The following is a 25,895-nucleotide window of genomic DNA, read 5'->3' as shown; positions in this document are numbered from 1 at the left end:
TGTAGATTAGCTCTAAGCTAACTCTGGTTATTGTACATGGTTCCTCTACAAATAAAGATAAATACACCTTTAATATACAGTTACTGTTATTATTGATGGTTATTATTGAAGTCTTACCGGCTTCTTTACTTAAATGGGATTTTAAAAGCAGGGTTATCACACACAGTAGTAGTTTTACACCGTGTTGTTGATGTTTACAGCTAAGAATAATTAGCCTTTATGCAGGCCTAACTTCTTCCAACATGGATCTGCTGGGGCACCAAACACGGTGTAACATCTGAATGACTTGCTGTGATTTCTTGTTGTTCTCTGTTGTCTCCTGCCGTCTTGAAACGATACACACCGGGTTAAATAAAAGCTTTTAAGGCTAAAGGTTACTAACAGCAACAGCAGATCATACTTGACCTCCACCAGCAGACCGGCCAGCCCCACACGTCACTGCGCCAGCGTTACCGTGGCAACGAGCCATCGCCGTGGTTGCGTTGACAGACAGGTAAGAGTCACACAAGTTAGTTCCTCTACGTATGTTGTTAGCTAGCTTGTTGTTTAAAAGTACTTATTTAACTTTAGAAACATCACTACCTGCTTTCTTATCCTCTTGTGGAGCAGTAACATGAACAGGTGTTAAGCTGCAACGAGTGGGACGTCTTCGGTTTACAGTTAACTTTAGTTTAGCTGGTGTAACTTAACCAACGTTAGCTAACGTTAACTAGCAAAAAGTGCTTGTGTAAAGCTCTGCTAGTGAACTTTGTTAATGAACTGGAGTTGAGGAAGCTGTAAAAAGTTCATTATAGGCGTCATATCAATGATAGTTACACAGCAGTGTGTGAAAATGTCTCCCAGTCAAAACAAGTTGTATCATGCGTTGGTAAGATTTATTGTAAGCTAATTGCTAACGTTTGTCTGCACAGATATCAACACTTTAGCAGCAACATGCTGAATATCTGTCAACAATCCTAACATTTTTCAGGATTTGTGGTCAGATATATGGCTTAGTAAAAGGATAATATATATAATCCGTATCTTGGTTACAGATATGGTTGATAAGTTTTTTCAGTGGACTGTTTTATGCCATTAAACTGTTAATTCTGCTGATCCCTGTCTAAAATTATGCTTGTTGCTTACAGTAAGGGACACAATCCTTATAGAGACTGCTGATATCATGTACCTCTTTATCTAAAAATTATGATTTTGTTTTTTGTATCTCCCTACTTAAAGGGGCACTATGTAGTTTTAGGGAAGTACATTTAAATCAGAAGAGAAAAAATAAACTTTTAATACGGAGTTTACAAGGTTCTTTGACAATCAAGCAAAAGCAGGAAACTCAGGAAGACAATATTACGGAGTCAACACTCAATAGTCAAGATAAACACAAGGAAGCCTCGTCTGTGATGAGCTAAAACAATAGAGCAGAACAGAAAATGTAAAAACACAAAAAGTCATCATGAATCATGACAAGTAAAAGGACTAAAAATGATAAATGAGGCAAAATCACAGAAAAAGAAAAATAAGTAATGCAAAACTGAAAGCTCCTCAGTGACTACTTAAAAAAAAAAAATCTCTAAACAAACCTAATCAACAAACTCTGTTGGGGTCCGTGACTGAATAAAATGAATAAACAAACTGAGCTTATATTATTACCTCATCAATATTTCAATATTAAAAGTCTGAGTTTGAATTTCTTCTCCAAATACAATGTAGTGCCCCTTTCACCATACAGGAAATGTTTAGCATGATATACTGGTGATTCACAATACAAATTTATATTAAGTTTTTCTTCTTTTCTTCCAGAAATTACAGAAGAAAATCCTTATGTAGATTGGCAAGACAACGTTTGTGCTACTTAAACCTGCTGATGGTATTCGGAGAAAGATCAGCAGCATGTCCGCTGCCCCCTCAGAGAAAAGATCCTATGATGGAGACATCACTAGGCCTGGATCCAAAGTCAAGAAAAAGGCCCACGCTCATGAAGTGACTTTACCTCCTCTATGCTGGGAGTCACCTTCTCTCTCAGCAGCCTTTGTGGCCAGCCCTCTGTTCAGACATGTCCCCTCTGATAGGCTTTCATCAGTGGTGGAACTTCCTCGTCTTGCAGCCAAAGGAGGACCTGGAAAAGCCACAGATGATACAAAATGGACTGAGAGACCTCGACTGATGGCCTCGGCATTAGGGACCCACATCCCTATCAGAGCTGCTGATGAGTCAACAGCACAGAGGTACATAGAGTACTTTGTTAAGATACACGTTTTAAAGTTGTGGTTATGAGTGTAATATCCTACTGTTATCACACTGTTGATAAATCTGATGTTGTTCATAGTTTGCAGTTGGACAGCATGTGTATTTATAGATCCTTGTTACAATGTCAAGTGGTACATTTTTCAATTACCTTCCATAAACGGGTGACAAATTTAGACGTCAACACTTACTCCTCAAAGTGTTTGACTACTGAGTTAATGGCTCCTTTGTTCACACTCAGTTTTCATTGCTTCAGTCTTACAGGGAAAGATGAAGCCATAAAAATCGCAACATGTAACGATAAAAAGATAACGACGGTGAGAAACGGGCAAGTGACCAAACCAAATGAAGATCCTCTCACTGGCACAGAGGTCGTTCAAATCTTTGCCAGGAAAAGAGACCTGGGAGAATTGGAGCTTTATTATCTGAAAGAGGTGGCCGGAGACTTTAACAGGTACAGTAAAATAAGGTTATGTACCAGCTGGGGTGCACACAATTAAACCGTGAATACGCAGTGATATGTCTGCTCTGTTTCCAGACCGTATGACCTGCGAGTGGTCCACTCCAGTGAAGCTGCTTCTGAGCACTACATCTTCTCCCCTAACACTGTCCTACATGTGACGGAGAGGGGTTATGGTGGATTTGTAAGTCTGACAGAGTGGCACAGAGAGTCTATATTGTGGACAGCCTTGCAGGAGATCCAGTTTTTCAGGGACTTTAGACTACAGAAAGCTTTCACCTGGTGAGTTACATTCAAACTACGCTTTCTCACTTTAGTTCAGGGTTTTGTTATCCCCTAATTACTGATTATTTTACCAGGAAAATCTGTTGAAGTCTGACATATCTGAATCCCTCCAGGCATAATGTCTGTCTAAACAAATTCCCTCAAAGCAGAACTTGAATTTTATTAAAAAGTGGAGTAAATGATTTTAGGGCATTAAATCCTAGCGCTCTGAGTAGGTGACGCACGGCTTCAGCAGTCTCTGTGAATTGTTTTTTTTAACTGGCAGCAGGTTTTCTGCCTCTGAAGTAAATGTTGATTTTGAAATGTAATGGATAAAGAATAATGAAATTAAGCAGTGATTGCAGTGGTTCACTATAAACCTTTCTATCACGATACAATTTCGTCTGCCACCAGGCCGCCCGGGAAAGGGATTTACTGTCGATCCATTTCTGCTATAGACCAAATGATTGAATAAACTACAGTTTTGTCCTATATTGTTTTTATTTGCCACTCTAAGGTAAACAGAAGCAATCTAGTTGTCTTTGCAACAGTGGCAGCAGCAATAACACCACTTGGAAACGCTGGGGGGGGAAAGTTGTTAGCTGCCACTTTAAGCTCAATAAGCACAGACCATATTTGAATGAAAATTCTTCCATTTGTCCTGGACGTCGAAATCTTCCAGGACATGTGCTCCAGCATATATTTCTTCCAACATAAACCCTGCTCTTGGTTTGTGTTTTATCCTCATCCTTCGTCTGCTTTGTTTTTTTTTTTATGCCAGGTGGCATACAAATGTGCGTAAAATCATTTTTCAGCGCCGCTCTGAGGATTTGCAGGATATGCTTGTTGTAGCTGTACCTCGGTTCAGAAATGCTCTTTTTCTGTTAAACAGGTGAGTCACATTCACATTAAATTGGGGATTTTTTAAGATGAGACCAATTTTAAGCTTCAGTTGTTGTGATTCTGTATCTTTAACAGAATCATTGAAGAACTGAAAGGGACACACTGGCTGCCCCAGGACGAGTCTAGTTCCTACACTTTGCTGGAATTTAAGAACTTGCTGATAAGCGTGAATCAAGAGCGTCTGAAGATACTGGAGGAATTATCACAGTGTCGCGCTGTCATCCTGAATGCGGTATAGTTTTTTGTGTTGTAACAAACTCAAACCTGCGTTAAGGTGTTATTTTGTGTGATGTGATCGATGGTTTCAATGAGAAAGCAATCTAGAGACATTTTAATAGTTGCTGTACATGGATAAAAATTTCAGTTTTATTTGAGAAAGAAAATAGATTGGCATCTGGTCAGTTTGCTAGGACGTATAATACATCTGTTATAAAAATCTTATCACTTTAGAACTTATTTTATTTTTACTGCAGTGGTGTTTTTGTCACCAGGTGAAAGACGGCAGCTACAAGGCACACCAGGAGCTGCAGCTGCATATGGAATATGCTAAAAAGCCAAATAAAATCTTCGAACCCATCTACCTCCATCTGGCTCACCAGCGGGAGCTGAATAAAGAGTTGGCCCGGTCTGAAAGCGTCTTGCAGAAATTGGGCAACTTTGCTGCTCTCGTCAACCAAATGATTGTGCAGAGTCTCGTCACGATCATCCGACAGGATGCCGTTTCTTTTCTCAGCCATGTTTCGAAGGTGACAAGAGAGCATTGTCCTCTTTGTCTTTGAAACACAGGATTTTCAGATGGAGCACTGTGGCATACTTCTCTCAAGGTTATAACGGGAGAGATATGAATACAAAACTTGAATTACAATGAAGACAATGCAACTACCTAAAATAATGGAGAAGGAGTCAGATAAAGCTAATTGACAGTGGCTTTAATTATCAATCATATTAATGCTTTATTGATGATATATGATGTGTTTTTGTTTTCTAGAGGAAGACATCTCAGCAGTGCGGTCTCTTCCACACTGAGCTTTGTTTCAGCGCCAGTAGTCAGCTGACCTTGAACCCACCAGTGCATCTATTCCAAGATGCAGTGAGTGAGGCAGTCCTGACTGTTGGTGATTCAGTCATTCAGGTAATTATTCCACATGCACAAAGCAAGCTACACCGAGCACTGGATGGTATTAATGTTACTGGAACTGTGCTTCATGGTTGTTACAATTGGTAATGGTAAAAACAAATCACAGCACAATGTTCCGTTTCATAATCTCAGCCCACCATAAACAGAAAAGTGGCTGACTAACAGAGTGACTGTAATACTAAAACAAACTGAAAAATGAATGTGAATGAATACATCAGTATCTCCACAAGGTTGTAAAGCCTTGAATACACCTATGATCCATTTAGTTTGCTCTACAGCATCAAGAATAATACTTGCATCATATTTAAATGTTGCATTCATTGCATTTGTTCATTTGGCAATGTGGTTGTCATTGTGATCAGCCAGAGTTTGTCACCAGCCTCGTAACACCTTTCTTTTCCATCAGTTGTGTGACACTTGTGGATTCTTCCTAGAGAACAGAAACTGTGTCTACAGTTCTGGTTTCTCTCAGGAATTAACCTCCGACTGCCGTCGTATCGAACATGTGACTTCGACAGGTACAGCCATTTGCATTAAAGTTGCTTTTCTTTTCAGTGCTCTGATCTCAATTGATTTGAGCTTCTTCTCATCCATAACTGCAGTATTCATATGAAACATTGAATACATTGTTTGTCATTTATTTTATTTTATAAACAGTGGGAAGACAGGTTATTTTCAGTCTACATGTGTTTTAATTCCCAGGGGGGGATAAGAACAGTGATGAAACGGCTGGTTGCAGAAAGTTTTGCTGCTGGAAGTTTTTCAGAGACCTGTCATCTGGCAGGCTGGTGCTGCCTCAGGAGACCTCGCTGATGGTGCAGGGCAACAGGGTGCACGGCTGTTACCATCCCCTCCCCAAGAGGCAGCTGGAATGGCAGATCAGCATTAATGATGTTAGAAAACAAGTCGAGAAAGAGCAGGCCGAGATCATGCAGGCAAGACTGTCACTTTATCACATCAATCAGACACAGCTAATTAGCACTCCTGCTCATGTGTTTCTAGTAATTCTCACTGTTCTCTGTACAGGAAGCTGAACTAGAAATCCAACAACTGGGCGAGAGCTACTCATGGCTGATGGAAATTCATGTGTTCATTAGCCAATGGAGTGGAGCCTTTTTGGAATCCATGATGGGTCAGCCTGCATTAGTGTACGAGGAACATATAAAGAAGGTGCGCCGCTGGACAGAAGCAATCCACACAGTTCCCTCATCAGTCTCCACCTCCAACCAAGTGTTCACCATCCAGTGCAGCTGCATCAAGGACAATCTAGGTAAGTCTGCTCTAAAGTAATTAAATCTTCTCTTCTGTCTTCCTTGACGACTCTAACAGAATACAGAATCCTTTACAAAAATCTTCAAAGTGGCTTTGCCCCAAACCAGGGAGAAGTGATCAAACAATGTTTTCTTTACTCTTTATTGTTCCCTTGCGTTGTAAGTCAGTAAATTGGATGGCAAGTTGATGGGTTACTTTTTTGTCTCTATTCTAAATGCTTTATTTCTCTTTGCTTTTGTTTTTTTCAAGGGCAACAGCTGAAGGTGATTGCGCAGGAGTTGCTGGAGCAGCTCGTTGAGCAGATAAAGCTGCTCTCAGAAAGTGTCGTATCAGACTTGGAGAGGACTGCAGCTGAACTCCAGACAGAACCCCAAGACTTACATGACCTCTCAAAATATGCCGTTATGGTACAGAAACACACACGTTACATACTTGCATGATTACAGGTCATGCAAAGAGAAAAAAAACAGCTCAAACTATAAGAAAAACTTGCAGAAGAAACCAATACCCTAGATTTACCTGTTTTACCTTTGCAGGGTTTACAAATGGAAGATTCAGATCCTTTGAGAATCTTCTTTCGGTCACATATTCATTTTAATTATTCATCTTAAGAACTTTGTCTTGTTAGAGCAAATGTGTTCTGAATTTAGACTCCATTATCCAAGAATGTTCAGGTGATTCAAGGTGCATTAAGGCTTTTAGTGCTGTTATTTGAAGGCGCGTAAGTAAAGAACACTAGTGCACACTTGAGTTCTCCAGTAAACTCTTTTGATGGTGTGATGTTACTTCAAAGTGCAGTTTCAAGTCAGACAGAGTTTATGGTTGTATTTGCACTTATCTTCACCCGGCTTGCTTATTTAACCTGTATACACAAGGTCGTTCTCTCAGTCTTCTCAATTATTTGTCAACATTTTATGAATATTTTATTCTCTGTAGCATAATGAGATTTTATCCATCTGATACCAGATATTTTAATGATTTATGATACCAAAACCAACCATGTTATATATTACTGGTGTCTGATCAAAAGAGTGATAATTTTCACTTAACTTTGTCTAAGAGTTTAAAGGACAACAAACTCACTACTGTAATTACAGAGCTTTTTCATGAGCTTAGGTCCAGGACATTATATATCATTGATTAAACATAAGTTGTTAGTCATGATAAACACCCAGAATAGATTTTCAAAAGTCCAAATTTGTCTTCTCTCTTCAGGTGAGGGAGACTATGAAAATGTTTGCTAATGTGCAGGAACGTGTGGAGTACATTCTCTCCCTGCAGGACACTATTTGCAGTAACTACAGGAAGATGACTGAACAGGAGGTGACTTTGAAGGAAAAGGTCAGTATGGATAAAAGGGAAAATTATGCTATTATTAACCACATTATACTTGTACAACTCAGATTTCTGCATTATTGCTGTAACGTCTAAGTGATATCTTTTTTTTCACTGCGGTCTGTGTGCTTCTGTTTGTGCGCTTTGTTTATATTCAGATGCTGGACATGCGCGATCGCTTTTTTCCCCTCTTGAAGAAAGCAGATAGCATTGTGTACCAGCGTCTCCCTTCAATGGCTCACGCACTGGACACAATGTTCTCATTTTTGCTGTATGACCTTAAAATTATGGTGTCTAAAGCTACATCTGGACCCTTCCTTGACCCAACCCAGAATGCAAAAGAGATGTTCTCTACACTGAACCACATGTGTGCACATGTGCACAATCTCAGTGCAAAGCTGGAACAACTTAGTAGGAACAGTCAAGACCTACAGGGTGAGTTGGTACAAATTATGGGTTGAAGCTTGAAAAAAATGCTTTTGATGTTGTGCTTTTAGGAATGACCACTGGTGGATTAAACATGCATTTTAAATGAGAATTAAAAAAAATGTAAGAAGAAAAAATGAAGCTTGGCAGTGGTAAAATTGTCATAATATGTCATTACAGAAATCCTAATCTTATCAGATTGTTATCTTTTATTGCCTCCCATCAGAACATCCAATGGATTTGACCGCTTTGGCAACAGATGTTCAGAAGGTCAGCGCCCGTAAAGAGTTGTGGGGGCTTAAAGATGCGTCCACAACATTGCTGGACGAATGGAAACAGCTGCCTTACAGTGAGGTAACATGTCAAACTGATCTCTTTTCTGCTTATTAACATGATGACTAAATGTGTTTTGCTAGGAGGTAATTATAGTATTTGTGAACATTCATGGTGATGAGAAATTATGCCAATTTAAAATTTAGTTAAAAATGATTTGGTCTCGCCTTGATTAATTGCCTTCCTTGGAGAAAGAAGTTGTGATGTTAAGAACTGGAGTATTGGCAGCACAGCTTGGTTCAAACTACATTCATGCAAATATGCAAATCACTGTTTATAAACCATTAAGAGTTATAAAAGTAAGAACATTTTGTTTTGTGATTTAAAAACAACCCTAGAACGTTTGTTCATAGGAATGAAACCAATAAATCTTTTTAAAATACTTTTCTGTCAGGATGTGGTGTCACAAGCTGAGGGGAAAGTTGCCAAGTGGAAGGAGCAAGCTCTGTCTCTGACAAGTATCATACCTGCTGACGATGCTGTGCTGCAGGAGACTTTAGGAAACCTGGACAGCATAAGCCATCATCTTACATTCATGGCCAAACTGCAGAGCCCCACGCTCAAACATAAACACTGGAAAGCTATTTTTGAAGGTTTGAGACATTCTGGTATTGTAACACATGCATATAATCACAGGATATCTAATTGAAATGCTTTCCATCTGGCAGGCATGGGCCTCGTGTATGCTCCAGAGAAGCAGGTGACTGTTGCTGAACTGATGTCTCAGAAACTTCAAATTGAACAGCAACTCATGACCAAGGTGAGAGCAGGAGCGATGTTACACATTGAGCATGATATGGCAGTACTACTAAAATCAGAACACATAGCGGTTTAAATATTTACCGGTGAAAAAAGGTTCAACAAACAACAAACTATCTTTATATGTCATTAACACACAATACTTGATTAATTTTGCTTCTCATGGCTCCTTTAAAATCCATCAGATATGTGGGGATGCAGAAGCAGAGTGTAGCATGGAGCAGACCTTCCACAAACTTCGACAGGGATGGGAAGCCAGAATCTTCCAGCTGGAGAAATTCACTCTCCCTGCTTGTGAGCCACAACAGGGATTAGCAGAGACAGAAAAGCCCGCAGAGGGCCACGTTTCAAATATCCAAACAGCCAGTCAACATTCCTGTCATGATGCAAGATTCACCATCACTGGTGAGCCTGAATAACAACCTAACAACAACTTAGTAATAGAGATTTTTTCATTGTAATCAGTTACTACTTTGATTCCGTTGCTTGGTGGAAAAGTGTGGAACCAATGTTCTGCCTCTAAATATCTGAGATTTGTGTTTTCTCATTCAGGTCTGGAGATACACTATGCTGAGATAGAGAATGATTTGATGACTCTGTTCTTAATGTTGAAGTCCCCCCACAGTGTGGAGTTCAGGCTGCAGATGGAAAATCTGGTGCAATCACTACAAGATCTCGGTAAGGCGAGATTCAGGAATAAAATATTGAAAGCAACATCATGAAAATGTGCCACCAAGTGTAGAGATAGTATGAAAATTGTATTGTTTTTCTTCCCCTTTACATGATTAATAGAGAAGCTGCTTTCCTTATTTGAAAGACACCAGCAACTATGGGCCTTCCTGACCAAGCTGTTCCATCAAAACTTTACTTTTCAGAAAGTGGATTTGGTATGTCGCTGTTTCATGATCACAAGTCAAATATAACTAGCTTTTCTTTAAGTTTCCGTTTCAAATAAATGTATTTCTTTTCCCAAATAGCTGCATCAATTCCGACCAGTTGATGAGACATTTAAGGAACTCATGCTCTCTGTATCCAGTGACCCTTATGTGTTGAACTTTGTTCATTTCAAGAAGACAAATGAGAGATTCCATGGCAATAACCTTTGCCAAATACTAATTGATGGCGTGTCTACAATGGAAGGTATTTCCAACCAGATGGTGCATCTCCTGGACACTCTCCGTGAACAGTTTTCAAGACTCTGGCTTCTAAGTGACAGGGAAGTGGTACAACTACTCTCTTTTCACCCAGCGCCTTTCACACTGCAACCCTTTGTACGCAGATGCTTTAAAGGGGTTCGTTGGCTCGAAGTGGATTGTGAAATACCATCTAGTAGAAGAGATGTAAAGAACTCTGAGGCTACATCTAAAAGCCACAGACAGATGAAGGTGCTGGGATTCTTTGGCAGCCTCCATGAGCACATTACCTTTCTGTCTGCTTTGGAGCCAAATCTCAGTGCCTTGGATTGGCTTTGTCTGTTCGAGAAACAACTGAAGTTGACCATGGTACAGCTCATGAAAGAATGTGCTGCTATGCAAAACCAGCTTAAACCACCCAGTCAAGATCTGGAATGTGATAAGAAAGTTGGAGACATCCGGATCCAAATTGCTGATAGGAGGAACATTGCAATACCTGTTCTGGATCTGTTGTCTGACTATCCTCTTCAGTGTCTTCTGGTGGCCGAGGAGGCAGTTTGGTGCAACGTTCTTGTACAAGCTTTCCAAGAATTGAGCCCAGTGAAGCTGAGCAACATGAAGGCACACACCTCTGCAGAGCTGAAAAACCTTGGACGGTCCATAAGGGATGGAGTCACAGGGGCTAAAACTGAATCTCTGGTTTCTAAGTATACGATGATGTGTCTGCGTGCTTTAGTGCAACTTAGAATGAAACATTCGCAGCAGCTATCTCAACTCATGGAAGTACAAGGTGTACCTCTGGAGTCTTCTTTTGAGTGGCAAAGTCTGATGAAGTATCACATAAACTCAGAAAACTGGAGTCTGAAAGGCAACAATGACCCGACATGTTATGTGGATGTTTTGGGCCATCGACTCCAATATGGTTATGAGTATTTTGGTCCAGAAGATTGGGAGATGGCGCATTCTCCATCCACAGATCGGGCAACACTGGGGATTCTCCTTGCCATAACAAGCTATAGATGTGGGTTTGTGAGTGGACCCTGCATGTCTGGAAAGAAAAAGACTGTGGTTCAGTTAGGAAAAGCACTGGGGAGACAGATTGTCAGCATACAGTGTTGTCCAAGCATGAGATCAGGTGTTGTTCAACGGATGATGTTGGGTGCCCTCCAGACTGGAGCATGGCTGCTACTTGACTCTGTAGACTCACTAACACAAGGGGTCCAGTCATTACTGGCACAGCATCTTGTAGGCATTCACCAGTCGTTCTCTAGGTTGACAGAAAAGAAGAATCAAAGAGAGAATAAGGACATGAAGGACAAGACTGCTGAGGGGGTAACAGGCTGCAAAAATGTTGATTCACAATGCCAAATGCTACTCGCAGGGAAAAGCATTCTTGCGAGCCTAAGCTATGGGTGTGTTCTCATCTCATCGAGGGGGTTTACATCTGAGGTTACAGAGAGCCTGCGGTATGCAACCAGACCCATTGCGCTAACCCATCCAGATTACCGGATCATCGCAGAAGTAATGCTGACTTCCATTGGTTTCACAGAAGCCATGTCTTTAAGTCAGCGTCTGGTGTCCCTCATCACTCTGGCCAAGGATTCCCTCTGTCTGCCTGATTTCATCACTGACAACCAGAGCTGCTGTCTCGTTGTCTTGCAAAAGATCATCTCCGCCTCTGAATTACACTTTGAGCAAAGTGTAAGGCAACGGAACATTTCGGAAGAGGCCAAAAGATCGGCTGCAGAGATAACTAATCTTTCGTCTTCACAAAATGGGACTGCAAGATGTGTTGAAACGGACATAAAAGAAGCTGAAAAGCTTTCCAGGCTGCGCTGCTCTCATTTGTCAGTTATAGAGGGATTAATGGAGGAGACAGCCATCGTTAAAGCGATTCTTTCTGTCGTATTACCTGTTCTTTATGAGCCCAAGAAAGCCTCACAGTTCTACATCATTTTCAGGGACACGTTCCCATTAGCTTGTCAGTTTCCTCTTTTTCAACAATATATTGACGAAGAGGAAGAGAACCAACTTAAAGATGCAGTTACAGAAGACTTACAAAGGAAACAGTGTCACTCTGACAGCAAAACAATTAGCAGTGCTCTTACACTCTACCAGGCCATTAAAATATCTCAGGCAGTTCTGCTCTTAGGCCCCCCAGGTAGTGGAAAGACAACCTGTTACTGTGCTCTAGCTGGAGCACTAAATTGTCTGGCTTCCAGGGCAGTGGAACAAGTAAGTGAAAATTACAATGTGATTAAAGGAGATACTCCACAGGCAGAGCCACAGATCTCGCCTTCAACCTGGAACTCTGTTGACACTGTAGTCTTATTTCCTAACGCCATGTCCCACGAAGAGTTATTTGGCTGCGTCTGTGAAAAGAGAGGATGGCAAGATGGAGCTGTTGCAAAGTTGCTGAGAGATTTAGAACGACGTGAGCCGACAAGTTCTATGATCTGCAACAAGAGAAGCGATCGGGCACCAATAGTGAAATGGCTGGTAATGGATGGGGAGCCTGTGGGGCAGCCTGGCTGGTTAGATTATCTAACCACACTTTGCAGTCCTGATGACCCATTTCTGTGCCTGTCATCAGGTGAAACACTACCATCCCAATCACATCTAAAACTGCTTATGGAGACCACCGACCTACAGGGTGCAAGTCCCTCTGCTGTGACCCGTTGTAGCCTTGTTTATTTCACAGGTACTGATCTGTGGAAGGGTGTGTGGAGGAGTGAAATGGATGCCCTCTCTTCTGAACACAAACTGGATCAAGGACTGTGAAAATGTGGACTCGTCTCGCTGGAGATATTTTTTCCAGCACTCTGAGTTTGCTCAGACACGAGGCTTTAACCTCTGCAATCCATAATGAGGGACAACGTTCTGACAGCATCACATATGGAATGCAAGAAATCACGTCATTTGTTCGGATCCTGCGTGCCCTCCTACACCATTTCAGGAAGGAAGTGGAAAAAGTGATACAACAAATCGACAAAGGAGGTATACCCTTCACTCACAAATTACCTTGTAAACTTACACACTAGTTAAGGAAATTACTGTACATTTATTAATACTGTATCACCTCTTTTCTCACCAGATATTCACAGAACTGCCACAGATCTGCTGCCCAGGAACCTTTTTCTGGTGGCTTACATTTGGGGATTTAGTGGACATCTGCATCCTCGGTAAGAGAATCTTTATGGAGCTTACGTATGTTATTGCTTTTAAATATGCAGATGATTAAGTATGGATGTTATAGCTGTAAACATATGCATTGGTATACTGGCTTCCTGGTACTTCCCGGGACTCTCATATAATCATTTTTTTGTTATACAAAAAACCTCCTAAATGATCATAAGTTACTGATTTTCTTCCTTTATTTTATGTTTTTACTTTAGACACTGGCCACAGTTTGACTTACTAGCCCGTCAAGTGCTGTTTACTTGTCGGTACAAAATTGTGGTTCCTGATGAAGAGAGTGTGTTTGATCACTTTTTTAACATCGACAGCAAGATATGCCTCAAGAACACACTGTTGACACATTTCCTCTCTCCCAAGGTTTGTCCTGAGCATTCAATTTAGTGTAGGGAAAGTACATTAATGTAAAGCTTAGGCTACTGCAATTACATTTTAAACTGACAAGTGTTGCTAATCTGTTTGCATAGTTTGGGAAACATACCTATCTCCTCAACATCATGTTGGAGGCAAACCAGCCAGTGCTGCTCGCAGGAGAGCCCGGCTCTGGAAAAACCACTTTGTGCAAAACTTTGCTGAGTTTTGACCTGCCACATATCAACCTACCAGCCAGTCCACTGCTGGGCTCCAGAGACCTGCGCACTATACTGAGTAACATCAGCTGCCAGAAGAACTGTAAAGATACTGAAGGATCTATGACAAAAAAGCCTGGGCTGCTTCTTTTTGTGGATGATTTGCATGAAGCACCGCATGGTGAGTCAAAAAATGTACCCTATAGAGAACTTAAATTAATGTTTAATCTGATTTTGCACAGCATTAAGCTTTATAAGGTTAATCTTTCTGTCTTCTTGTTGATAGATGTCTATGGGAAGATGTCAGCGGCACTAGAGACACTACGCCAGAGTATTTCAAAGGGAGAGATTCTCACATTTGATACCTACAACTTGAAGTCAACGTGTTCTGGAACCATCAGCTACATGGCTACCTGTTGTATCTATGGATTGGGCAATCACCAGAGCAATGTGATATCCTCCAGGCTGTCACGTCTGTTCTCCATCTTTGTGCTCCCTAGCTTATCCAGTGACGTTATCTTGTCTATCCATTCTCCTCGGCTGAAGATCTGGCTCAAAGACATGTCGCTTATGCAGGGTGGTGAGGACATGGCATGTAATATCATCAATGCAACTGAAAGTCTGTATCGTGCAGTATGTGACCAATTCCAGCCTACTTTGCAAAGGCCCCACTTCTTATTTTCCCATCATGACCTTGAAAAGGTGTTTTCAGGATTGTGCCTGTGGCAGCCTAACATCACAAACACAATGCAGAAAAAGGAGAATTCACTTCAAGGGTTTCCCCCTACCCTCTCAGGGCCTGCAGCATCAGTGCTAAACATAGTACATCTCTGGATGCATGAGTGCATGCGCACATTCTGTGATAGGTTATGCTCAGAGGACGAACGCAAAACTCTTGTGTACCTCATAGCCAAGACAGCAGCAACGCACTATGGAATTCGATTGGTTAAGGAAACCAAGCCTGTTGGTGTAGATGACCCACCTGCTGTGACAAGCCTTGCTGTTCCCACACTACGCATGGACACAGCAAGCACCAGCATGCCCATTGGTCAGAGTGTAGATACACTAACTCTGCCTCAAGAGCCAAAACCAGCTGATCAGTCAGACCTGAACGTAGGCCAGACAATGACTGAACCTCCCCCTCTGTTTGAAAAGTGTCACTCAGAGGAGGCAAGCCGAAAAACTCACCCTCTGCAAACTCAGATTCTTCAGCATATGGAGCACATAATAGCTAAGCTTGTTTATGGTATTGAACTCTCAGAGGCCCTGAACTCAATGAATCAGGAGCACAATTTTAGACGCACCTGTTCTTATCGGGACCAAGACCTTGATGTGCAACTGCAACAGCTGTGTGATTTTATTGACAGAGAAGCAGAAGACAAAGGACAGAAATATGATGATGACGACGACATCACAACCAGAGTCATTGTACACAGACAGAGGGTGATGCAGCTGTTTCATATCCTCCGGGCGTTGCTCACACCTGGAGGTCACGGAGTGCTGATTGGCTCAGACAGAGGCACAGGCCGTAAAACCACTGTGCGTTTAGCTGCCTCTGTGGTGGGCTGCCAGTTGATGGAGGTGCATCCTGGGAATGAGGATAAATTGCATGAAATCCTTAAAGAGGCTGGGAATCAAACTAGAGCGGATGGAGTTAATGTCATCATACTGGTCCACGAAGGAATTAGCCAGTCTGTCAGAGAAGAACTCTTGGTGGGGATGGCTCACAGAACTTATCCAGGGCTCTGCACAGATGAGAAGCTGAGAAATCTCGTTTCCAGAGTGACTGCTGTGAAGAATTCAAGACGATACCTTATGGACAGCTGGATGTTTGAGAAGTAAGAGGATAATGCCAAGAAAACCTATTGGTCTTCTAAATACTAAGAAATACATTCAGTGTATTTACTCACATCCAAAAGTGATGCAGTAATGTGGGTTTTGATCACTGGAGCTGTATGATGATGATGATGATGATATCACAGCATTTACAATAATGAGCTTGTAAGAGAATGTGTGACTACTTACAGTAAATGTTTTAAGGAACTGTCAGTACTTTATTAACCATATTTGTTCTGTTTCTTTTCACAAAGGTGCTTGAGCCAAGTCCACAGAAATGTGCATGTGTTCATGTTGCTTCCGCTCACCGTGTCAGACAGCAGCGAGATACCAGCCAACAAAACAACCCATGGATGGAATGTAAATCAGTGTTTTCTTTGCGTATCATCACTTGTCACTGTATTCTATAACAACACACGAGAGAAGATCCAGGAACAACTATTTTAACACATATTTTTACAGTTGGATACTTACAGAATCAACTATTGATTCTGGCGTGGGATCCTTGTACCCCAGCACCACCCCCACATGCAGACCATGTTTACTCTACTGTAATGTGATATTTGGGGTGGAAAGGGCTCTGTATATATAGTACAAGTTGTGCCATCAAGTATTTCAGATTTATAGCGTAATTTTACACAGTAAATCTAAGTGGATGACTTCTTATCTTTTGTGATCTAGGCACAACTGATCAAGGCCCTGAGCGTCAGTTGTTGTGTGGAGGTGTATCAGCCTTGGTCCCAACAGTCTTTAGTGGAAGTTGCTGCTCAGTATCTTAAATCCAGTACCCAAAAAAGTGAGTTACACCACCAGAGTTAGTCTATACTTCCTTAATTTGTACTGCTTTTTACTGGCAAGACATATATCCTTTCCCCTTTTTATTTTTTAGTGAAGCGAGAGGGACTAGAGGCCGGCCTGTCTGTTGCTATGGCAGGAATCCATCAATCTGCATGTCAGTATGCTGCTGTCGTTCTAAGAGCTCAGCCTTTCAGCCCTCAGACTTATATGGAGTTAATTTCACACTTTGGTTACCTCTGCAACAAACTGCACAAGTTACGGCAGAGCCAAGCTATCAGGTAGTTCTTCTGAAACCGTTGGAGGATTAGCATTTTCCTCTTTTCTCACTATGTCTTCAGTATTTAATATGCTGCTTCTGATGTACCAACACATTTGTGGTTATGCTGCTGTGAGCAATATTTATCTGATAAATAAACCTTCGGAAAGATGTAAACTGTAGGGTCTAAGGTCTAACTGTTTTCAGACCTTTTGTAAACGAAACAGAAATACACACAGTGCTCTACTAACTATTGTATTTTTTCAGAGTTGCCACTGTTTTGTCTCACTTGGATGTCATGAACAACACAGTTGTGCAGTACAAACAGAACTTAATAAGACTGCAGGAGAAGGTTGCTGAGACACAGCAGGTAATATATAGCAATTCAGCATATGCAGTTCGAGTGGGATCAATATTCTGTATGTGGTTGCAAGAGTATCGACTGCCACAATGTCTATACCACAAAAGGTTATTTTTCACCAAGGTCAAAAATGATTTAAACAACTCTGGAAGCAATATAACAAGTGCACTTCAGATGAAGGCTTTAAAACATTCTGCACACCAGAGAAAATATTGTTTTTAAACTAAGAAACTCTTAACAGCAAGTTTCTTGTTGTTGCATATTATTTTTGAATAGGAGATTATGTTAAAGTAATAAAGTGTACCTCAGTTGATATTGACATTTTCATATACAGTAACATTTGCCCTATAACACACATTATTTGTGAAACTGTTATCCTGCAGCGAAATGAAGAGCTCCTCAGAGCTGCAGATCACCAGAGAAGCCTGCTTGAGGAAGCACAGGACACATGTGTAGTTGTGGCACACAAGCTGTGTGACCTGGAAGAGCAGATTAAATACGTCCGTAAACAGGTAAACAGAATTCCTCTTTTATTAAAATCTGCATCCGTTAAATCACAGTAATACACTCAGAAGAAGCCCAACACATTTTGAAAAACGGATCACATCATCAAAATGTGCTTATTAATTATGTCATCATAGTTTCACAGAAAAGGATCTTAACATGGTATCTAATTTTCCAGGTGAGACCTGTGTTTTTGTCAGGCCTCAAAATTCTCAGCTGTCTAAATCCATCCGACCTGGAGGAGGTCCGACACTACAGAGATCCACCTGATGGAGTGGTGAAAATTATGGATGCCATTTGTTTGCTGTTTAATCGTCCACCAGGCTGGGAGAGCGCTAAACATCTTCTTGGACAATCCAACTTTTTCCAGGTGTAGTAGAGTGTCTTAATAAAGCAGTTTATATTGGTCAGCAGTGGTTGAGTAATGGCATACAGTGGTGTAAGAGGCTGATTTGGGATTGTTTTCTCTCTAATATCTCTCCTAGGAGTTGGAATTTTTTGACCGCTACACTCTGACAAATGAACAGCTGCAGCAGCTCGGACAGATAGTTCACAGTCCCCATTTTGTGCCGGAGTCTGTGCGGGAGGTGAGCAAGGCCTGCGAGTCCCTGTGTCGATGGGTCCAGGCTATGTATGAGTGCTGCTGCATACAACATCAACTGTTCGTCAAGACGCAGGTGGAGGTGATGGCCAAAGAGGCGCGAGGTCAGTTGCACCTGGCCAAGCAGCACAAGGAGGACGCACACCGTCATCTAGAGGATGTCAAGCTTCAGCTTCAGTTGGTACAAGAAGAACTGGAGGAGCAAATGCTCGAGCTGCAGTCAGCTGAGAGTGCAGAAAGAGAAGCTACTACAGTTGCAGTACAGTTGGAGACACACTTCAGAGACTGGAGGGCCGCTGCTCAGGTAACACAGAGTCTGCAGTTATTCTGTAAAAGCTATTTAAACATGCTACTTAATTTGGTGTTATTTCTTGGTGATCTTTTTTTAAATTATAATGTTTTTTTTATTTTTTTCAGGAGGCAGAGTTAAATAACCAAACTCTACCAGGAGACGCCCTTATCCTGGCAGCAATCATCTCTTATTTAGGCCCCTTTGGTCCTGATGTGCGCACGGAACTGCTTAGCAAGTGGAGGGAGCTATGTCAGACAGGAATCATAAATATAAACCGAGAGGACCCCAGAACCTCCCTGTTTACACACTCTGACACCTCACCTTCTTCACCTGTTCTCGGTTTTCCCATCGCTGTGTCTGAGAGTCTGCAGCTGCCTCTGGGTCAGGCATTAGGTATTCCCCGGGATGCTCCACCTGCCAGAGTTTTGGTAAAGCTGCTGCTGTGGGGCTGCAGGAGTGCCTGGGTTCAGTGCTGGCCTCTACTGGCAGACACCCAGCAACATCTAGATATAAGCTCTCAAAGCTGCCTCATCACAGGTACAGTAGGTCCTTAGATTTACATTGTTGCTGGGTTTGTTGCACCTTGTGCCATCTAAATCCCCCTAAAATCTTTACAATGCTTATGTGAAATGCAAATTACATTAAAAAAAACAGCAAACCGGTTGTGTGTTTGCTCTGCAGGAGAAAAAGCCAATCTTCAGAAGGAGGCAGAGTGTGAAATGGTGGTTTGTGCTGATGATCCAGCGCTAATGGACAAGCTCGACCAAGCTGCGGAGGAAGGTGAATTAGGAATGCCGAACCACTTAAACCACACAATATCATGAGACTTTTACGTGACGTATTAGTCCATTTGTCATCAAATGATATGCCCTTTCGTCGCAGTGTCCCTTCTCAGCTTTCTCAGCATTCTGACCTTTCGTTTTGCAGGTTTAAGAGTTCTGGTAACAAACATGGAGCGTGTGACTCCCAGTCCACAGTTTCTGGCCAGATTGGTTCGACCTGCTGGATGTTGCCTTCCAGGGACAGAACAACACGTTCAGCCGACCCACCCTGAATTCTGCCTCTTCCTCGCCACCCATCTGCCTGTCCAACTGCTTGGCAGCGGTAAGAAGGATTCGTAGAGTCTGTTAAAGTCACTTACTTGGCATTTTTCTTGCGACAGAAGTACAGAATTTTACAAATTCATTTGTCAGCACAGTCTAATAAATGTAAACAAGTTTGTCTTGGCTTGGTTTGACTGGCTAGACAAGACAGCATACTGCTCCATACCGTTTGTGTTACTCTGTGCATAAGGAGTCAGGTTTATAGGATCTCTACAAACATAACGTAATGAAGTGCTGTAGACGGTCTGGACATTTTTATAAATTAGCTCCTCTAACTCAGCTGAAAGCAGTGGCTCACTTTTCTTGCTTTGTTTCCTCAGAGATTCATCCATCCATTCTGGCTCAGGTCCGAGTGGTTGACCTTTCTCTGAGCTCAGAAGAGATCCGGGAGCTGATGCTGACACAGCTGCTGCAGTCTGAATGTAAAAAGCTGCTGATTCGACACTTGCGGCTTCAGAATGACAAACAGTCGCTGCAGGAGAAACTGGTCTCAGAAGAGGTGACGAGACCATCATTTACAGTCATATCGAGCAAATACTGTCTCTGTTGCTTATGTAGCCTCATTTGATTCAGTGCAGTAGAGTGAAATCCGTTTGGACATTTGAGTGCTTCATTTATCTTAAAGAAAATAGTTTGTTTAAGATAAATACAGCTGATTTCTGACTGACTGATGTTCTTTCACCTGATTCATTTATATTAATCATGTCATTAGCTTGTCCTTCCTAACTCTGAACCCAAATAGCTAGTTTCAGAGTCCTACATGTATATTTTTATGTATCTTGTATCTCTTTGGTTGATATCTCTCGATCTCACTGATTATCGAGTAATCATTTTCCGTATAATGAATGCTGTGCCAACAAGCTGTAGCCTGGCTTTGCTTGTCCTTATCTATGTTAGAATATGGACTAAGTAAACCTTATTATCTGGGCTGCACTTGTTCATCAATCATGTTCTGGGTTTTTGAGTGTGGTATCAAATGTTTTTTAATCAAACTGTTATTGTGGTCACTGAATGAAAAAGTTACTTTTTACCTTTAAGTTAAACTAAATCAGAGGTCAGTCGTTTGATGCAAATGTAATTATCTGGTGTCGTTTGTACTGACTGTATCTCATCTTGTTTCAGAATGTTCTTATGGACTACATCCTGCAGACTACCGCCCCGCTGCTGGAGGACCCTAATTTTCTCCCCCGCGTGACTGTTTGCCAAGAATCCAAGAACAAACTGCAGACTGAGATCCAGCAGATGAGTGAGGAGCTAGAGTACCAGGAGTCCCTGCTGGCTGTACCCCGACAGTTAATGAGGCTGGCTGCTGCCCTCTACCAAGCTCTGCAGGAGGTGTCCCGTCTGTCCCCCGCCTACTGCTTCTCCCTGCGTGGCTTCATCACAGTTATGCAAGAGGCCTTCATTGTGAAGGGCGGGCCATTACTGTCATTCAGCAGTGGGAAAGTGTCAGGGAGCATCATAGCAGAGGTCACAAACTGGATGGTAGCCCGGCTGCTGATGCAATACAGGCCTTGTCTCACCAAGTGCCATTTCGCTGTTCTGAAGATGCTGGTGTCTTTGGCTTTGCTCCAACACAACCAGCAGTGCCCTGAGGCTGAGAGGGCGGCTTTCCTCAGAGGCCTTCAAGACACAGAGCATTCTGTCTCGCTGTCCACAACTGCTCTGCCCAGCTGGATACCTCCTCATATCCACACAGAGCTCCTCTGCCTGGAGAAGATCCCAGTCTTCAAAGGACTGATCGCCTCTCTCTTCACCTGCCCCACACAGTGGCAGGAGTATCTGCACTTCACTTCTTCATCTGTAGCAGGGGCTGTTCCCTGTCGCTCTCACTCCCATTTGTCCCTGCTACAGCGGGCTCTGCTATGGAAGACCATGCTTCCAGAATGTCTGGAGGGACTAGCTGACGCCATGGCCGTCTACCCCCTGTGCCTTTCTGGACAGACCTCAGAAAAAGAGGCTCCTCACGCTGGGAACCCAGAGGCCCTCTCACGATATCTTGTCAAACATGAGGGGCCCATCATTCTTACAATGCCCAGTACAAGAGAAAACAAGTGGACAAGCATCCAGCCTCTTCATTTGATAAACAATTTGTCCCGCTGTGTAGCAGACAAAAAGGAGGTAACACACGGTTTCTGTTGTTGATATCTGTGACCAGAGTATATCAACGCAGTGCTTAATGTTTTTCTTAATGGATATGTTTTAGGTACAGGTGAAAGTAGTTTCCTTTGGGGCTCTGTGTGACACGGAGTTCATTCTCTCAGTGCTGGACCAAGCTGTTAATGACGGCCACTGGTTTGTTTTTAACAACTGTCACCTGTTGGAACAATGGGATGATCAAGTCGTGACTCACCTCAGTCGGTTGATCTCCTCTTTCCGAGGTAGGTAATCCATATTAAACTGTATTTTCAACATTTGTTGCCATTAATACAGGCGTACAACCCGAGTTACAGCCCAGTCTTTCTACTAATGTATGCATCTATGTGCCTGCCTGCCTGTCTACCTACCTATCGCACAGAGAAGCGATGCCGGATTCACCCGTGTTTCAGATTGTGGTTCATAACTCAAGAATATGCATCATGCTGTATACCAGGTAGGTAGTAGGCCTAATGTATTGCCATTACTGCTCTATGCAAGTCTGCTTTTTCAGGGCCAGTCACCACAGCTGCATTCCAATAGATGAACTAGTTTTTATTTGTCACTGCAACCACCACCTGTATGAGGTAAAGATCATTAAAATGATTCAGTCTAATTGTGACCTTTCAGAAACAAAACTCAGTACATTGATGTGCAATTTAGAGCCACAACTACATCAACAAGAACAAAAAGACACAATCTTATCCTGAGTGAGCTAATTTATTGCCCTAAAGCAAAAATGTAGCCTCAGGTTTTAATAACGATTTTAATGCTTATAATTGTTGCTATTATTGCACAGCGGCAGTGCGAATGTGTGCCCTGCCTCTGCTCTGTGACTCTCCCTGGAGCCTGACGGAGGAGCTGAGCTGTTCCCTGCGACAGGTGGTGTCCATCATACGGTGTCAATCTCTGTCGGCTGTCACAGCAGACTACATGGAGCTCCTCCTCCGCTGTGCCATCTTTCACTCTGTGTTACTGCAGAGACAGAACTATGAATACTTAAGCCAAGAGAGAATTTACAATTGGTAAGTAGATGGGCTCACATGCTGCAGCTGTGTTTGTATACTTTTCTTTTAAATTCATTTACAGTGAAACCAAACACAACCTGAACTGGTGGCAATTTAATGATGGATTTGGATTTTATTCTTGTGCATTTGGATTGTTTGTCTTTCGAAGGAGTCAGGAAGACCTCCTGGCTTTGATGGATGCACACATCAGCATCGCTGGTCTCTGCCATGACAAGACTCGAGCTTTGCAGTATTTAGCAGGTGAGGCAGCATTAAAGTGGAAATCTGGTTATTTTGAAAAAAAACTATCCTTCTTGTTCAGTTACTGTACCGTCTACTTTAACCTTGTTGTGCTTTTCATTTAAAGTCAGTCTCGTGCATGGTGGTCATGTACTAGACTCTGCAGATTTGGAGGTGATGGAGAGCCTTGCTAAGATCTGCCTCAGCACAGTGTCACCTCTCGGGGGCAAAGGACCACAAATCCTTACAGATTTTATCAGCCATCATGGCAACTTTGGTAACCACACAACTTTTTTGCATAAGTTTTGCATAGTTAATATCCTGCACGCTAACTGGTGAGACACTGAACTCGAGGAGCTAGATCATGCAAAGATTGTTTATTTACCCTTTTGTTGAGCAAGTTGCATGACTGTAGCACTAATATAAGGCGGCATTTGGTTTACGTTAGAGCCGTTCCGGGATTTCTGTTTGTCAGATATTCTTTGTAACTACAATGTATTGATTGTGGTTGTGTTTCATGTCGTCAGATTTGACAGGATTGCTGCAGATTTTGGAGCGGGGTTTTCAAGATTCAGCAACCATCAATGACCCCCTTGTGCTCGGCTTCAGTGCCGATGTGGCAGCTGAGAGAGTTAAAATAGATAGCCACAATTTGAGCATACTGCTGCAGGCCTCCCAGACTCCTCTAGGACCAGTGAGGAGCTTCTGCGCTCAGCTAAAGCAGCCTGCCACACTGCCAGCCTTTAGCCACGCTATAGACAGACTGCAGACTCTGAAGACTTACCTTGAACGCCAGAATGACAGCCCAGATACAAATGCAGGAGCTGTTTCTCACAGTCCCCTACGTGACTTCCTCCAGGCTGAGTGGGATGATCTCATTGATTCAGTGTCCTCGCTCCTCTCACAGCTCCGACAGCCTGTTCAATACAGCACGCCGACCTCCGCTTCTCTCCTCAAGCTCGCCAACTTGTCTCACTTGGAGAGGAGGGCAGAGTTGCTCAGTGCTTATCTCTGGCACCACAACACCACAGATCCACCCGGTGGCTACCGACTATCTTCTTTTAAAAATGCCAGAGGCTTCCTGGTGGCGGTGATAAGACATGCTGCTCAGATGAATCACAAATATACCAGTGATATAGCCCTGCATTTTGAGGTAAGGCATACAAATGATTAAATCATATTTTAATAGCCTTCAATTTTGGAACTCTGTGGATGAAATTAGTTCCTGCTGTTGCTTCAAGGTACTGCATATTGATTGTTTTCTTCCCTCCAGGTTCTGAGTGATAGCACATACCCAGCCTCACTTCCTGTGGATGCTGTGTATTTGTGTGGCCTGGAGCTTAGAGGAGCATCATGGGATACACAGCTCGGAGCTATAGAGGACACAGTCTCTCCGCAGCCATGCTCACTGCCCCTAGTTTGTGTCACGGCTCAAGTCAGGAGCACAAAAACAGCCCGAGATGCCTCCCGCTGTGAAAGTTCCCATCTAAACTGTGAGCCACAGTTACCGCTCTATCACTGCCCTCTCTATCTCGATGGAGAGCGGGAGAGTGGAAACAGTGGACTGGCAGATGTTAACATTATCACTACGCTGCCCCTTCATGCCAAGCTAGATCCTGTTTTGTGTAGTTTCAGAAGGGTGAGGCTAGTGAGTGCGCTCTGATGAAGCCGAACTTTAACTTGCTGTGATGCTCCAGACTGAAGCTCAGATGCTTTTATTGAACAAACAACTTTGTATTGATTCAAAAAATGCCTCATTCTACATGGGAAAGTTTGTGAATATATTCGTAAGTGAGACTACTGTTCACATAAATGTATGTGACGCTTCTGTTGCTGTAAAATGCCTCTGCATACTTTGAGTTTTGCAGTATTTTGAATTTCTTATTAAAGATTTCACACAATGTCATTGTGGTAATTTCTAGCATTTTGTGAGATCCATCTGGCATCACTCTTCGGTTTGGTCTTGTGCAGCCATAACTACACCCAGTGTCATGTTGTGTAATGTACAGACAAACCCTCCATATCAGCTGGTTCTCAGTTTTAAAGGGTATTTAAATGTTAATGTTTATTCAGATATTTTGCACCCTCGTGTGAAAACACAAAATGCCCTCAGTTATTTTTGCAGTTGTCCTCAGGTTCGGTGTGTTCAGTGGTATCATTGTTTGAATTATGTGTGTAAGTAGCAGTTTGTCCATATTTAGGTATCAAAACTGTTTATTTTAGGATATCTGTGTTTAGTTTTGGCATACAAAAAGGTTTTAAGTTTGCATAACTGGTAACAACAGGATAAATAGCACTTCTTATTGCTTGAATAAGTTGTAACTATAGTTAAGCAGGTGTTGATGATGCTAAAACTGTTATGCACTATATCATGATTATTAAAACCAGAAAGCTCTACAGAGGAGGCGTGAACTCTGTTCATAATAGTAATTACATTTTCTTTTTCTCCTCCTTGAGGTAACATGGACCGACACCATTATGAGACCTTTGAGAAGTTTGGCAACAACACTTTCCTGCTACACCTGGACAACGGGAGGGCGTGAGTATTGTGTTTGTGTGTTCATGTGTGTCTCTGTTAATGTACTCTTTTAAAGTGGTTCCTGGCGTTAACTCAACGTCTCGTCCGACTGCAGATTCGGGCGTCACTCCAAAGATGAGCCTTCTATCCTGGCTCCTCTAGAACAGTGCTGCAGGTAAAAACAAGTACAAGAAACAAGATCATATTCGGTTCATTATTTT

General features: G+C 42.3%; 2 protein-coding genes across 2 annotated transcripts in view; both read left to right on the top strand.

The window, feature by feature from the left end:
• Positions 1–25,895, top strand: part of baiap2l2b (BAR/IMD domain containing adaptor protein 2 like 2b) — a 44,313-nt gene that overhangs the window by 6,711 nt on the left and 11,707 nt on the right. Inside the window, exons 9-10 of the mRNA XM_030429736.1 lie at positions 25,614–25,695; positions 25,790–25,849. Coding sequence (XP_030285596.1) covers positions 25,614–25,695; positions 25,790–25,849 — 142 coding nt within the window. The remainder of the gene's footprint in view (positions 1–25,613; positions 25,696–25,789; positions 25,850–25,895) is intronic.
• On the top strand, positions 419–25,062 carry dnhd1 (dynein heavy chain domain 1). Its single transcript, XM_030416605.1, is given in 45 exon segments — positions 419–493; positions 1,792–2,216; positions 2,492–2,689; positions 2,774–2,977; positions 3,741–3,851; positions 3,938–4,094; positions 4,354–4,608; positions 4,851–4,994; positions 5,407–5,518; positions 5,703–5,935; positions 6,027–6,270; positions 6,522–6,679; positions 7,488–7,613; positions 7,766–8,042; positions 8,260–8,387; positions 8,761–8,959; positions 9,035–9,126; positions 9,311–9,530; positions 9,678–9,803; positions 9,918–10,012; positions 10,103–13,034; positions 13,037–13,255; positions 13,353–13,440; positions 13,654–13,813; positions 13,921–14,203; positions 14,309–15,860; positions 16,113–16,218; positions 16,540–16,654; positions 16,748–16,934; positions 17,180–17,282; positions 17,657–17,785; positions 17,956–18,147; positions 18,263–18,682; positions 18,796–19,207; positions 19,352–19,450; positions 19,598–19,774; positions 20,094–20,272; positions 20,896–21,894; positions 21,980–22,154; positions 22,292–22,366; positions 22,709–22,934; positions 23,086–23,177; positions 23,284–23,433; positions 23,684–24,309; positions 24,430–25,062. Coding segments are annotated over 44 exon segments (13,500 nt in total). The 5' UTR covers positions 419–493; positions 1,792–1,881; the 3' UTR covers positions 24,820–25,062.

Source organism: Sparus aurata, chromosome 1 (genome assembly GCF_900880675.1).
Source record: "Sparus aurata chromosome 1, fSpaAur1.1, whole genome shotgun sequence".
In the NCBI taxonomy this organism is placed as follows: domain Eukaryota; kingdom Metazoa; phylum Chordata; class Actinopteri; order Spariformes; family Sparidae; genus Sparus; species Sparus aurata.
Note: the sequence above shows the minus strand (reverse complement) of the source record. Positions and strands in the feature narration are given on the sequence as shown.